The 14245-nt window shown below is 35.3% G+C and overlaps 2 protein-coding genes across 2 annotated transcripts in view; one reads left to right on the top strand and one right to left on the bottom strand.

The window, feature by feature from the left end:
- Positions 1–936: 936 nt before the first annotated feature.
- Positions 937–9273, bottom strand: LOC104244239 (uncharacterized). Its single transcript, XM_009799628.2, has 8 exons — positions 9259–9273; positions 6451–6507; positions 5345–5400; positions 2625–2936; positions 2438–2543; positions 2140–2354; positions 1882–1977; positions 937–1441 (listed from the first exon to the last, which is right to left on the bottom strand). Exons 1-8 carry the CDS (start codon positions 9271–9273, stop codon positions 1351–1353), a joined length of 948 nt encoding a protein of 315 aa, XP_009797930.1. The 3' UTR covers positions 937–1350.
- A 474-nt stretch (positions 9274–9747) lies between these two features.
- The window catches only part of LOC104238347 (agamous-like MADS-box protein AP1), a 48098-nt gene continuing 43600 nt past the window's right edge, over positions 9748–14245 (top strand). The window contains exon 1 of the mRNA XM_070171922.1: positions 9748–10045. Coding sequence (XP_070028023.1) covers positions 9861–10045 — 185 coding nt within the window. The 5' untranslated portion in view covers positions 9748–9860. The remainder of the gene's footprint in view (positions 10046–14245) is intronic.

Raw genomic sequence — 14245 nt, 5'->3', positions numbered from 1 at the left:
TATCAAACAACTTTAGCCTTCTTGCGCCCCACTTCTTACACATAGAATTATAAACATATCGTCTTGCATTTGACTCAGTTGTTCGAAAACAAAATCGTGGCTTCAAGAATAAACCAATGGTTAGATAATTATTATATGCAAATATAAAATCTAGTGACATAAAATAGAGATATTGTATGCCTCAGAAATACCTTTATAAATCGATCATAACAACGGTTGAAGGTTGTCACAGGTAAATCCAGCCATTTCTCAAAGTGAATTGGAAAAATGGAGCAGTCAGTTGCTAAAATTCCAAAAAAACCTGCAAGAACGCCTTGTCCTTCACTGATGGGAGAATTCATGTCGTCAAAATTAACCACAATAGGTTCTCCATTAGATAAATTTAACATGTACCTTTTCTTCACTTTAAGTATCTTGCTGGATCCTTGTGAATCTTAAAAGATAAAAACAAAAATCAATCTGGTTCTCTATTCTTTGATGGCCAAGTCAACAACGAAATTTATGAAGCTGTTGAATTCCATTCTAAGATCTGAGGGGAAGTGTTTTAAGGTCACTTTTCACAAGAAATACATGGACCTTGCTCTTCACTCTTACTTACCTTATATCATGAAAGAAGCAAAAATATTGCAAAAATATTAAAATAACTCAATCAAGATTTCACACTGGATGATGAGAACATCTATGAATTGATCAAATTCTAGCAACTTCAGAGCTATATGTAATGTTTGTCACCTCCTGGATTATTTATATCCGCACGTGTACTTCTAATTTTTCATCTAAGATATTTTCTTAATATGTTAAAGTAGACTTCTCTACCAAGTATATTAAATAAGGAGAAGGTAGCAAATAAGAGGAGATTTAATTAATTGTCAAATATCATTTTGTGGTTTCACTTTGTCAGAACGTAAAGTCAAACAGAAAACTCTTCAGATGATTAATCCATATCTAAAGCAGACAAATTCAACCCTTGAAGACTAAGGTGACAAAAAAAATATTTTTGGAGAATAAACAGAGAGATTTTTCTGTAAAGTGTACAATAGAGGAAATAGAGAGAGGATTCTTAGTAGGTGGAAGAAGTCACGAAGAAAGAGAATTTGTGGTGGCAGAGAGATTTAAAGTGGTGGCTTTAATGGAAATAACATATATATTGCATCTACAGTCCAATATTGCGAAGACACACGTCCACGACGCTTTCTAGATGGTGGTTGTTGTGACGCGGCCCGGACTGATGGAACCTGCTGTGTTGTTGTCTGATCTGACAGAATTGGATTTGTTGCAACATGACTTGAAGGTGTTGGTCGTGTTATTGGTTGAACTTGTGGTGTATCATCAAAATGCGAAGGTGTTGATTCAGTTGATAAAGGTTGTGTTACACCTTGTGATGCATATGCTGACTGAATTGAGTTCTGGAAGTTCTCGTAACGCTTGGGCTTCGGCATACCTGCAAGCAATAAAAGAAAAGCAGGAGTTCACAAAATTAGTAGAAGAAAAGTCGAATGATTTAAGAAGAAACAATCCACATATGTATTATAAGAAAGATGTTCAAATAATCAAAAAAATTAGATGAATTCTTATATATCTTCAATGCGGGGTAGAACAAAATCTGATGCAAATTTTATAATGATATAAAATTAAATATTTCTTTGACTCTCAGAGGGATGAAAAATACTCACCATGAAGAACTGGAGGAAAACCTAAGGACGGGACTAATTCCTATTCAAACATATGCTCATCTATTGCAAGTTGAACATTTTCATAATTAACATCAAAAAATTGTTCAAATTCTTGAAGTTGGAATGGCTCATTCTCGTATATTTCTCCTTCAACCACCTCTCCCATATCAAATAAATCTCTTGGCTTTAAATGTACCGCCACACTCACCCTTCATCAGTTTCATCATTAACATAGTACACCATATTTGCTTGAGATGCTTCAATATAAGGATCATGCTCCTCACGATCACCAGTGTGAATCAATCTAGAAAAGTTAACACAGTTAAAATTCCAAGCATCTCTTTTGAACCCTTTATATCGAGTAGTGTCAGCCTACTGGCATTTGAAGAGCACAACCTTAAACTGACCATAATAATTAAGCTCAATAATATCTTCCAACTTCCCATAATATGGCAAGTCTGCTTACCTCGCACTTCTGTCAGTGTTGGATGCAATACAAGAGGTGTCAGACATAAGAAAAACTCCACTATTTTGAGTTTGAGATCCTTGTTCTCTAGACAATGTCCGAAATTTGAATTCATTAATATTATAAGCAGTGAACCTTCCCGCATCTGGATATGGACCTTGTGCTAGAAACTCCAAATCAGTCGAGATTGTGTTTGCTAAATCCGGATTCATAATCTAAATAGATAAATTTATTTTTGTCAAATATTCAAAATTAAAACAAGAAAGTTAATTAAGCATAGATAAGCATTTTCACTCACTCGCTTTGGAAACCAATCAGGAAACTCTTTATTAACTCTCCTTTCTACTTCGATTGTCGAAGGTCTCCGGCCTCTTGAATTCCTTCTTATGTAATCCCTAAATTCACTACAAAGGAGTTAATTGTATCAATTTTAATCACTTCACTCAAAGTTTTTGTAAATAATTAAATTAATTTATTTTTCTTACCTAATAAACGGCTTTACTGCTGCACAATTAAGTAACACATATCGATGAGCTTGAGTCTTCTCAAGTTGAGTCATGGTGAATGTTTCAGAACCTCCGATAGGTTTACCTTGTGTAGGGAATATAAATGACATTTCAGAAGCCTCATTAAGATTTGGTCCATTGTTTACACGTTTAGGCCTATTTACCCTCGACTCAATATCCTCAAAATAACGAGAAAAAAGAGTTAGGGCTTCTTCAACAATGTAACCCTCAGCTATGGAACCTTCTTGTTGTGCTTTATTCCCTATAAGGGACTTGAAATGACCTAACAATCTATAACCAAAATAAAAAGGTATTAGAATAAGTATTTACTTTGAATTACTATTATAAGATTGATTGAAATTATGTTGAGTAAGTAATGTTTACCTTTCAACAAAATACATCCACCGCTAATGTACCGGTCTACCTTGTATTACTTCATCCACTAGATGGACAGTTAAATGAATCATTACAGTAAAAAAGGATGTAGGTAACAACATCTCTAAATGGCAAAGTGTGAGTACAATCCGATCTTGAAGCTTTTCTAGGTCCGAGAGGCTCAAGCTTTTCGAACAAAGTTGTCTAAAAAGGATGAAAGCTCTATCAAGACTGCAACAACATGATTTGGAAGCACATTTCGAATTGCTATGGGCAACAATTGTTCCATAATGATATGACAATCATGGATTTTTAGTCCAAATATCCTCTTTTTATCTAGATCAACACAACGAGAGATATTACTTGAATAACCATCCGGCACCGAGATTTTTTTAAAAGTTTTGAGAAAGTCAACTCTTTTATTTGTTGGAATTGCAAATGAAGCAAGCCGGCAATTCTCATTCTCAACTAGCCAAAGATCACGCCATATACCCATATCTTGTAGATCTTTTCGAGCCTTAACATGATCCTTTGATTTGTCTTTATCATGTAGCAAAGTGTATATAATATTACCAAACACATACTTCTCAATGTGCATAACGTCTAAATTATGGCGCAACAAGTTGAATTCCCAATATGGAAGATTGAAGAATATGCTTTTTTCTCAATTGTTGAGTTGCACTTTCCTCGGTACCTTTTTGTTGATTTCTTTTCCTTCTTTCATTCAATTCCGCTGGTTTTCCAAATGTAACATTAATTTCTTCCACTTGATTCAAAATATCTGACCTAGTTAACTTCCTTGGAGGGTTTCTCTCTTCCATATTGCCAAAAAAATGAAGCCTCATCAATCTAAATTTATGGTTTCTTGACAAAAACCGGCGATGACCAATAAAGCACCACTTTCTACTATGACGAAGTCGGCAAGGTTCTGTGTCAAAATTACAAGATCGACATGCAAAACCGGTATGTGTGTTCCAACCAGATAAAATTTCAAGTCCAACAAAGTCACTAACTGTCCATATAAGAGCTGCTCGCATTATAAATATTTCATTCTTTGATGAATCAAAAGTTTCCACACCTTCACACCACAACTCATTCAACTCTTTAATAAGCGGTTGTAGGTATACATCTATATTATTCCCCACCGTACGTGGACCTAGAATGATCATTGAGAGGATAAAATTTGGTTGCTTCATACACAACCAAGGTGGAAGGTTATATGGAACTAAAATCACTGGCCAAATGCTATAATTAGTACTCATCATCCCAAAAGGATTGAAACCATCACTAGCTAGGCCTAATCGAACATTTCTAGGATCAGAAGCAAATTCAGGAAAAGTAATATAAAATCTCTTCCATGCCTCACCATATATGGGATGCCTCATAATTCCATCTCTGTTACTATCTTTCACATGCCATCTCATATGCTCTGCAATTTTAGAGCACATGAACGATCTCTGCAACCTTGGTTTCAGTGGAAAGTAACACAAACTTTTTGCGGGCATCTTTTGCTTCTTTTTCTTCTTTCCTTTAGTAGACATGTGATTATCATTGCTCTTCTTAGTTGGCTTCCATCTAGAAGTATGACAATGCTTGCATGTTTCCCCATTAGTATCATCTCCCCAGTACAACATGCAATCGTTTGGACAAGCATCTATCTTGATATAATCAAGACAAAGCTTTTTTATGGTATTCTTGGCCTCATAAAAAGTATTAGGTATCTTTGCAAATCCAAATGCATCCTTAAGTAAATCTAGCATCATAGTCATTCCTTTGTCACTTAGCCCAGATAAACACTTTATGTGATACAACTTTAACAAAAATTCTAGCTTCGAGTACTTGGACCCTTCATATAATTCTTCACTTCCATCTCTAAGCAACTCAAAAAATTCTTTGTTATTTGAAAAAGATAGATCATTTAACATTTCTTCTTCTCCTACTACTTGTGACGGACCTGAATCAATACCCTCATGCCTTAAACCCGGGAATGCTTCATTTATCAATAATTCCATAGGATTTTCAGGAGCCAGTGCATCTATGATAACCTCTGTGCTTGTAGAGTTCTCCAACACTTCTGCTTTCCCATGAAGAATCCAAGTAATATAATTTTGAGGGAATGGCTTGCTAATCAAATGATCGTACACTATCTCTCTGGTCTGCCACTTCCCAAAACTACATTTAGGACACGAATATTTTATTCTATCTCCTATACAAGCATTCTTAAATGCAAAATTTAGAAATTGATTCAAACCAAGTAAATATTTTGTTGTATTTCTAGGCATTCCAATCCAAGATTTATCCATTGGAGAGTATTGATATATAACCTTTCAGAAGTGATCCACCAATAAGGATTTCTCTGAGCAAGAGTGTTTACTATAACCTACAATATTTCCATGAGAAAGGATGATTTAGTAACCTATCAACGCAATAACATTATAATATTTTGTAAGATAATGTAGCTTGGACTGCTATATGTATAAATAAATGCAAATTAGCAGTTGATGTGAATTGATACAAGAAGTCCAAATTACAAGATAGAACCAAATACATACACATACACATATTGATTGTTATTACCAATCTCTATGTTACTTCGGTCCTTTACTTTGCTTTTCTTCTAAACATTTCCACATTTCCACACTTCTATTATAGGAGAAATGCAGCAGATTTCTCTTAATTTCTTAATTGCTAGGACTCCTCGATGAGTCACTTATATGTTGTTGACCCGTTTTCATACTCATATAGCTATGATTCTACTGATCTTAAACCACTATATAGAAGTGTAGCCAGTTATGATATGTTCCCACTTGTTCTGTGCCTATACTGAAATTTTTATTTGGATAGCTGAAGCCATTTTCCTTGTAGAGGTAATGATATGTTCCTACTTGTTCTGTGCCTATACAAAAGTATTTACATATATGAAAAGAGCCTCAGCACCACCTTAAGAACAACAAAATAATATAGTAAAGGAAAAGAGGGAAATATACAAACTAAAATATCAAAGATAAACAACAAATTAATTACAAAAGGCTCCTCATTGGGGAGTCAGTAACCTGCGATAGGAGGAATAAGAGGTGCCCCAAAAATCACTAAGGTGACTAGAGTTTAGGCTACTATATGATATTTCCTGTCAAAATTAGCATATTTGCAGAACAAACAGCTCTACAGATGCGACTAAGATAGCAATTCAAAAGAAACTACAACCACTTGAAATAAACACAGGCTCAAATGCAGTACTTACTGCACTTCAAATAGGTAATGTTCATTTTCTGCCGGTTGGAAAGTAGTACTGTAGTTTTTGTACAGAAAAATAACTAAAGTTCATATATGTAATATTCAAATAGGTAATGTTCAAATAATGCACTTCAAATAGGTAAGATATATTTTTGTGACTCCAATATTATTAAACAGAAAAACAAAAAAAATTTACCTTGAGAGGAAAAGCAACCAGTGACAATTGTATCCTCTCTGAAGGTCCGCAGGAGTTCTAAAATGCACATGCAAAAGAAAAATATTTCAGTTAAGACCCAAATCACAGAAAGGAACCTACAAAATACACAAAAAATCTAAATTCTAGTACCTATAATACCTAATGCAAAAGGAGAAAGAGGACTTACATCTCGATTTCAACAAAGAGTGTTATATCCTTATTCAAAATGCACTGATTCTACTAAATTTCTGCTACTTTCTGTTGAGAATTGAAAAACATCAAGATGAAAGAAAGAGAAAAAATCAGTAAAGGAAAAATAGAAATTAACTGAGAAAATAAACTTAAAACCCACATGCATGATGAAAGAAAGACAAAAAAGCAAAATCAAAGAATGAAAGAGCAAAATCAGAGCAAAATTAAAGAGGAATTTGTATGAAAGTGGGTTGTTATGAAAGCAAAATCGAAGAGGAATTTTTGAGGAATTTGTTTGCTAATCGAGGAGCAAAATCACATAAACTTAATCCAATTAAAGGAATTTTTGAGGAATTTGTATGCTGCTCATTTTCATCCCTTGTCTGCTAGGTCTGTTATGGATTTGGTTAAAAGAACGTTTCTGAAAATGATAGAGGGGTCTTTTTTAGTTTGTAACTGAAAATGAGAAAGGGGTTTGGGAAAAAAAAGAGGGAAAGAATTAAAAAAACGAGGGAAACATTGGGGTTAGTGGGTGCTATTTCTTTTGTGTTGCGGAGGTTACCGACTGCCATAAATATATTATATTTGCGGAGGTAAATAAACCCCCACAATTTGATATAGATTGCGGAGGTTATAGTAACCGCCACAATAAAACCTACGCAAATTTAGCGTTTTTTTGTAGGGTTAAATTGAAATTTGTTGTGCTCTTAATAAATACTACAAATGTCTAAGTTGTTGATTCTCTATGTTGAGCAAGGATTATGATTATTCTCGTGGAAATTAATTACGATTGAGTATCGGTGCTAGTTGAGGTAGTTAGATGTTGGAACAAGTTTGGTTATAGCTGAAGTTCCCTTGCCGGGATGTACTTACTTATACTGTCGATTTCCTTGCCGGGATAGTGTTGTTTCTTTATTGATCCCTTGTCGGGAATTTCGTTGTGATTGGTATTGAATTGTATATGTGGATCGGGTTGCACGCCGCAACAATATTATATTTGGATCGGGTTGCACGCTGCAACAATTATATAAATGGATCGGGTTGCACGACGCAACAGTGATAAATGATATGGATCGGGTTGCATGCCGCAACAATGTTAATATTATATTTGGATCGGGTTGCACGCCGCAACAGTGATAAATGATATGGATCGGGTTGCACGCCGCAACAGTGTTACTATTTTTATTGGAACGGGTTGCGCGCCGTAACAATAGATAATACGAAGTGCTCATAGATTGGTGACGAGTTCCTTATTGTTTTGCTATGAATTCCAAGTTGTCCTTATGTTTTTCTCTTAAATTACTGTTGGTATTGATATTTCCCCCAGCATGTACTCCTTCCCATCTTTACTTGTCTATTCCTGTTTTATTTTCCGTTGCATATTATATAACTGCACAGGTTTACTTGGTAGTCTGGTCGTAGCATCGTCACTACTTCGTCAGGGTTAGGCAAGACACTAACCAGAACATGGGGCCGGTTGTGCTGATACTACATTATGCACTATGTGCAAATTCCGGAGCGGCAACTTTTGGAACTTAGCATTGGGTGGCTGCCTTCAGTCCAATTAGAGATCCCGAGGTAGTCCTGCAGGCATCCGCCGGCCCGACGTTCTCTTCTATCTTTATATGTATTCTGTTTTCATTTACTTCAGAGACAGATTGTAGTTTTCTTTCCAGACATTTGTATGTTGTACTCGTAGTTGGTCCGTGATATTGTGGCACTGTATTCTGGGTAGGAATGTATGTTGGTATTGCCATACTGGTTTTGGCTAGTTATTAGATTAAGTCTTCCGCATGTAATTATTTATCGTTAATATTTCATTGTTAATTTAAATTGTTAAAAAGGCTAAATAAAAGAGTTAGTGATTATATATTACGCGGCTTGCCTAGCTTTCACGAGTAGGCACCATCACGGCTCCCGAGGATGGGAAATCTGGGTCGTGACACCACTATAATAAAAGAGAATACAAAATATCGAGAGAACAACCTCACGAAGAGGCAAACACAAGTGATACACTAACACTTGTCCCGTAAAGTTCTCCCCCTAAACAGGACTCTCAAATCCCATACGGCTATATTATAGATGCTACTGAATGAGAAGAATGGATCTTCAATTTATAAAACTCCAAACTTTTTCCTACAAGAAAAGGGACTAGCCAAATATGGAAGATTTATAATTTCCTTACAAGAAGGAAAATCGAATCAAGGTAAATATGTTGCACTTCCCTTTAAGAGATAGGAAAATTAAATATGATTAAAAAAAAACAAGACAACGCTTAACAGGTTTAACAATATATAAACGTAAAATACATTATAGACCCAAGTAAATCAAGGGGTCAAATTATTGCACTAATGCATGTTTAAGTGTGTAATCATGTTACGTAGAGGGTTAAATTGTTAGAAAGCACACATTCAATTAATTTAGTTACTATATTATATCCCAACAAAATAAAGCAGATGAAGGAGTTCACTAGTCAAAGCTTAATGAGAAAGAAGCTAAAGAAAGTGAAAGTACAAATAGACTTGACAAAAGAGAAAAAATACAAGAGGCTTTCACATAGCCTTACTCTGAAAAGGACAAATTAAAGAAGTAAAGATCACAAATCAGAAGACATACAGCTACAGTTCCCATTATACGGAAACTTGTATAATAACTGTGAGGGGTGCATGTATCCACCACACTAACGGACTATAGTTGTGTTAGCCATTCACTACTCGACAACAAATCCTTAAAAACACCACCTTGTTCCTTAATACACAACAGACTATATATCTTGTCTTATCTTTTCTTGTACTTTCTTTTTCAGACAATCTCTCCTTTCTTAACCTAATAATCCTCCCCATTTTGAAACAATAAAAAAGTAGTAGTTCTACATTATTTTTCTTTTATAAAAATGTGTATTTGTCCATTTTTGTGAAAAAAAACTCCTACCTAGGGTTGTTGCCCTTTCTTTTTCTCTCTCCCCTTTTGTTCAATAATTTCAAGGTTTTCATTTTTTTTGTTGGCAATTCGCTAGGCAAGTGCCTAGGGCTAGTTTTTATTAATAAAAGAAAATAAAAATACAACAATTGAGAAAAATACAAATAAGGGGAACAATAGCACCGGTCTTGTTACCCATATGTCTTGGCTATATAATCACTCCTCTGCGCCTCACATTGCCTTATGATGACAGCCTCATGTAGAGGATTCATTTTGAGATCATCTGTTGAGAGAGAAAGATGGGAAGAGGGAAAGTGGAACTGAGGCGTATAGAGAATAAGATAAATAGACAAGTGACATTCTCGAAGATGAAAGGTGGTTTAGTGAAGAAAGCTCATGAAATCTCAGTGCTTTGTGATGCAGAGGTGGCTTTGATTGTTTTCTCTCACAAAGGGAAGCTCTTTGACTACTCTTCTGATTCTTGGTACGAATTATAATCCAATCCTCCATTACTATCTTAGTTTGTTTGAGTTCTCCGTTGAGATATGGTCTCGAGTAGGATCTCTTCTTGCATGATTCGGTTCTTAACCTTTTGCGTGATCATGTTTGGCAAAGCATAAAATTTAAGAAAGAAAAAATAATTTCTAAAATTTGTGGTCCGAGACATGTCAAAATGTTTGTGTAATTTTGTGGTGTTTAATGTGCTACTTATAATATTGTGTGACTATAAAAGTATGGAAGTAAAGGTTTTATTGAATGTTTAAGTTATATTATCTTCAAATTTTGGAAAAGGTAATTCTTATTTGAATAGATTAAACGGAAAAGGCCTAAAAATGCCACTCAACTTTCAGAAATGGTCTATCGATGTCATCCGTTAAAAATTTGCTATTTCCATGCCATTGCCGTTAAAGAAATGGCCTGTCTATGCCATTATTTGACTAACAGATGGAATTTGTTTTTAAATTTTTTTTATAAGACTTGAATTTCCACGTGTCCTGTTATTATTTGCCCGAATTAACCCCTGCCCCACTTAATTCTAACCTTAGTTAGATTCATCTACCCATACCCAAACACAACCCGGTTAAAACAAAACAAATCCCTAACCCAAACCTAACCCTTCATACCAAATCCCCACTCTCCAGTCGTCTCTTTCATAAAAAAAACCCCATTTCTCAAAATTCCCTCTTTAGTCTTACTAGGTTTTCGAACGGAAGCAAAGCTATTGTCGAAGGTGGCTTCAAAAATTGATTTTGTTGGAAGATTAATGTAATTATCAAGGTTAGTAGATCCAAAAACTTATTTAATTTGGTGGTTGGGGTTTAATAGGGTGGGTGTAAATTCAGTTCATATGGGGATTGTTGTGCATGTGAGGTTACATGTTTTTGTCTTTTATTTGGAGTTGTCTTTCAAATGTTGTGCATGTGGGGTTTAATTTTATATTTTTGTTCTTTACTATGCCGGTCCCCCCAAAAAATTGTCTTTCTAGGGTTTTGTTATTCTTGTATTTTTAATTGCCGAAATGTGTAATTCTGATTTATTCCTTCAATTTTCTATTTTGTTTTCCTTTTGCATGTGAACTTTATTGAAGCCTGACTGACACAATTGATGTGTATTTCAACTATGGGGGTGAATGGGTAATTTCTCCAGAAGTATTGTATAATAAGAGGCTAGTCCATATATGGAATAAGTTTGACCCAGATTTGTTGTCTTATAAAGATTTACGTGAAGAGTTCACAAAAGAGTTAGGGTTTATTGAAGTGAAACAACTTTTAGTTGTTGGGCTGTCGGGAGGTTCTATATAATTGATGGAGATGATGGTATCAGGGCATTACAGTCTCTTGTTACAGGTTCTATATATAGCTTCAAAATCATAAACTTGTTTGTTGTAGATGAGTTAGAGTCGATTGTCCATACTCAAAGTATTCTGCACCATACTGAAACATTCCGTGTAGATGTTGAAGCAGTATCTGAAAATGAGCATGTTATTGGGGACTATGATTTTGATGTTGATGCTCCATCTGATGTTGAATATGATTCTGAAGGACTTGAGGTTATTAGCAAACAAAGGAGGAGGGTAGTGAGTGATAGGTTTGAGAACTTTAAGGAGTTGGATAAGGGCATGACATTTAAAGATATTGTGGAAGCTAGAAGAGTCGTGAACTATTATGCAATTGCCAATGGATATGGCTTGAAGATTGAAAAAATAGATCCTACTAGAACTAGATATATTTGTGATGTTGGATGCCCTTTTAGATGTTCTATCTCAAGGGATAAAAAGACTAATGAGTTTAGTATCAAAAACTTGAAGGCAAAACATAATTGTAATCCTTGTTATAAAAATCCAAGGGCTGATGCAAAAGACATTAGCACAATACTTTAAGAATAAACTATAAAACAATCCCAAGTATACTATTAAGGATATGATAGGGGAATTAGAGAATGATTTTAAGCTTAATATGACAAGATCTAAGCTTAAAAGGGCTAAGGTGATGATCCTTGAGAAGTTAGATGGGAGTTTCAATGATGAATATAACAAGCTTAAAGCCTATGGTCAAGAACTAAGACTATCTAATCCTGGGAGTAATGTTGCAATCAACATATCAAAGGATACTTTGGAAGAAGGAAAAAGGAGGTTCTTGAGATTGTACATATGTTTCCAAGCTTTGAAGCTAGGCTTCAAAAGTGGTCTGAGACCACTTATTGGTTTGGATGGTACTTTTTTGAAGGGAAAATGCAAGGGTCAGCTATTGGTGGCAATGGGACAGGATTCTATGAATCAGTTCTATCCACTTGCTTAGGCAGTGGTTGACAAGGAAACAAGCAGGACCTGGAGTTGGTTTGTTGATCTTTTGAAGAGGTCTTTGGACCTAAATAATGGGGCTGGAGTGACATTTATATCAGACATGCAAAAGGTACCATACTCTTATTTCAATTCTGATTTTGCTTCTGATTTTTCTTCTGTTTTTATTTGTTTTTATCTGTTTTCAACTGCTGTTTTTACTTCTGTTTTCAACTGCTATTTTTTTTTTTTTTTTCTGCTGTTCTCATCTGTTACAACTGTTGTTTTTACTTCTATTTTTTTCTGTTTTCAACTGCTATTTTTTATTCTGTTTTTTCTTTTGTTCTCTATTGTTTCAATTATGTTCTGTTCTCATCTATTTCAAGTATGTTTAGTTTCTATTTTTTTCTTCTGTTCTCATCTGCCATCACAGGGGTTATTAGATGCTGTGAGTACTGTACTACCTGATGCTCATCACAGGTATTGTGCTAGACACATTGAAGTCAACTGGTTAAAAAAAATAGAGGAGTGGAGAAATGAGGAAGTTGATGTGGTGGTGTACTTGGAGTACTTATGAAGAAGAGTTTAAAGATCAGTTGTTGAAGCTTGGGGGGATGTGAGAGGATGTTGCAAGGGACTTGATCAACTATCCACCAAAAGCATGGTGTAGAGCCTACTTTGATACACAATGTAAAAATCTAATGGTGGATAACAATTTTACTGAGCCCTTCAATTCATGGATTCTAGATGCCAGACATATGCCAATTATCAAGATGTTGGAGAACATAAGGATCAAGGTAATGGAAAGGCTTGCAGACTATTAAGGCAAAGCTATGAGCTGGACTAACAATTTCAGTCCACCATGTATGAAACTATACCATGACTATAGGGCAATATCACATGCTTGCACTTTGAACTTTAATGGAGACAATGGCTATGAAATAATAGAAGGTAAACACAAACATATAGTGAATCTTGAGAAGAAGAGATGTACCTGTAGGTTGTGGGATTTATCTGGAATACCTTGTCCCTATGATATTAAGGCATTGATGCATGAGAAGGTTGAACCAGTGACACAAATACACTGGTGGTATAGTAAGGAGGCTTACTTGCTAACATACAAGTACAAAATTAGCCTGTTAGAGGGGTGCAATTCTGGAAAATTCTGCCTAGTCAAGCCATGAAGCCACCTGAAATTGTCAATATGGTTAGAAGACCCAAAGTAAAGAGGAATAGGGTTGCTGATGAAGATTTGAAGAGAAAAGGTGAGTGGAGTAGTTCAAGGAAGGGAATTATAATGACATGCAGACAATGTGGTGATGAAAATTATAATGCAAGAGGATGTTACAAGGTAAAGCTTTATATTTATTGTAGTTTATGAAAAAATTACAATTTTTGTAGATTATTTACTAACTATTGTCTTTGGTTGGCAGGGTAGTGGGGCTGGACTTGGTTCAAACAAGGGGAAAGTTGTGGACACAACCCCCACATTGATATCTTCATAAGATGAAATACAAGAGTTTGGTGAAGCATTCTTTGAAACTGAAGTGGGAACACAACAGTCACAATAGTTAGTATTTAACAATCAAGCTGGAACACAAGAGTTCAATAGTTATGGACCTGATGAAGACCCAAAAATTAGGCCAATGGTTATAGCTGAAACTAACACAAGACTAGCCATGAGGAAGGTACAGATGATTGCAACTGGTACAAAAAGGATCCAGTTTACTGGAGATGAAACAGGTGCAGCAACACCAACAAACCTGCCTTATTCACCCACAAAGGCTACTTGGAATGGAAAACCAGCAATTACTTCAAGCCAACTTCAAGCAGAAGTTAGAAAAAAGAAGTACAAAATGAAGGCAATGAAGGGCCAAGGAGAACCAGCAGATTGATTGAAAGCTA

Source organism: Nicotiana sylvestris, chromosome 4 (genome assembly GCF_000393655.2).
Source record: "Nicotiana sylvestris chromosome 4, ASM39365v2, whole genome shotgun sequence".
In the NCBI taxonomy this organism is placed as follows: Eukaryota; Viridiplantae; Streptophyta; class Magnoliopsida; order Solanales; family Solanaceae; genus Nicotiana; species Nicotiana sylvestris.
The sequence above is the reverse complement of the archived record's forward strand: the minus strand, read 5'-3'. Positions and strand labels throughout refer to the sequence as shown.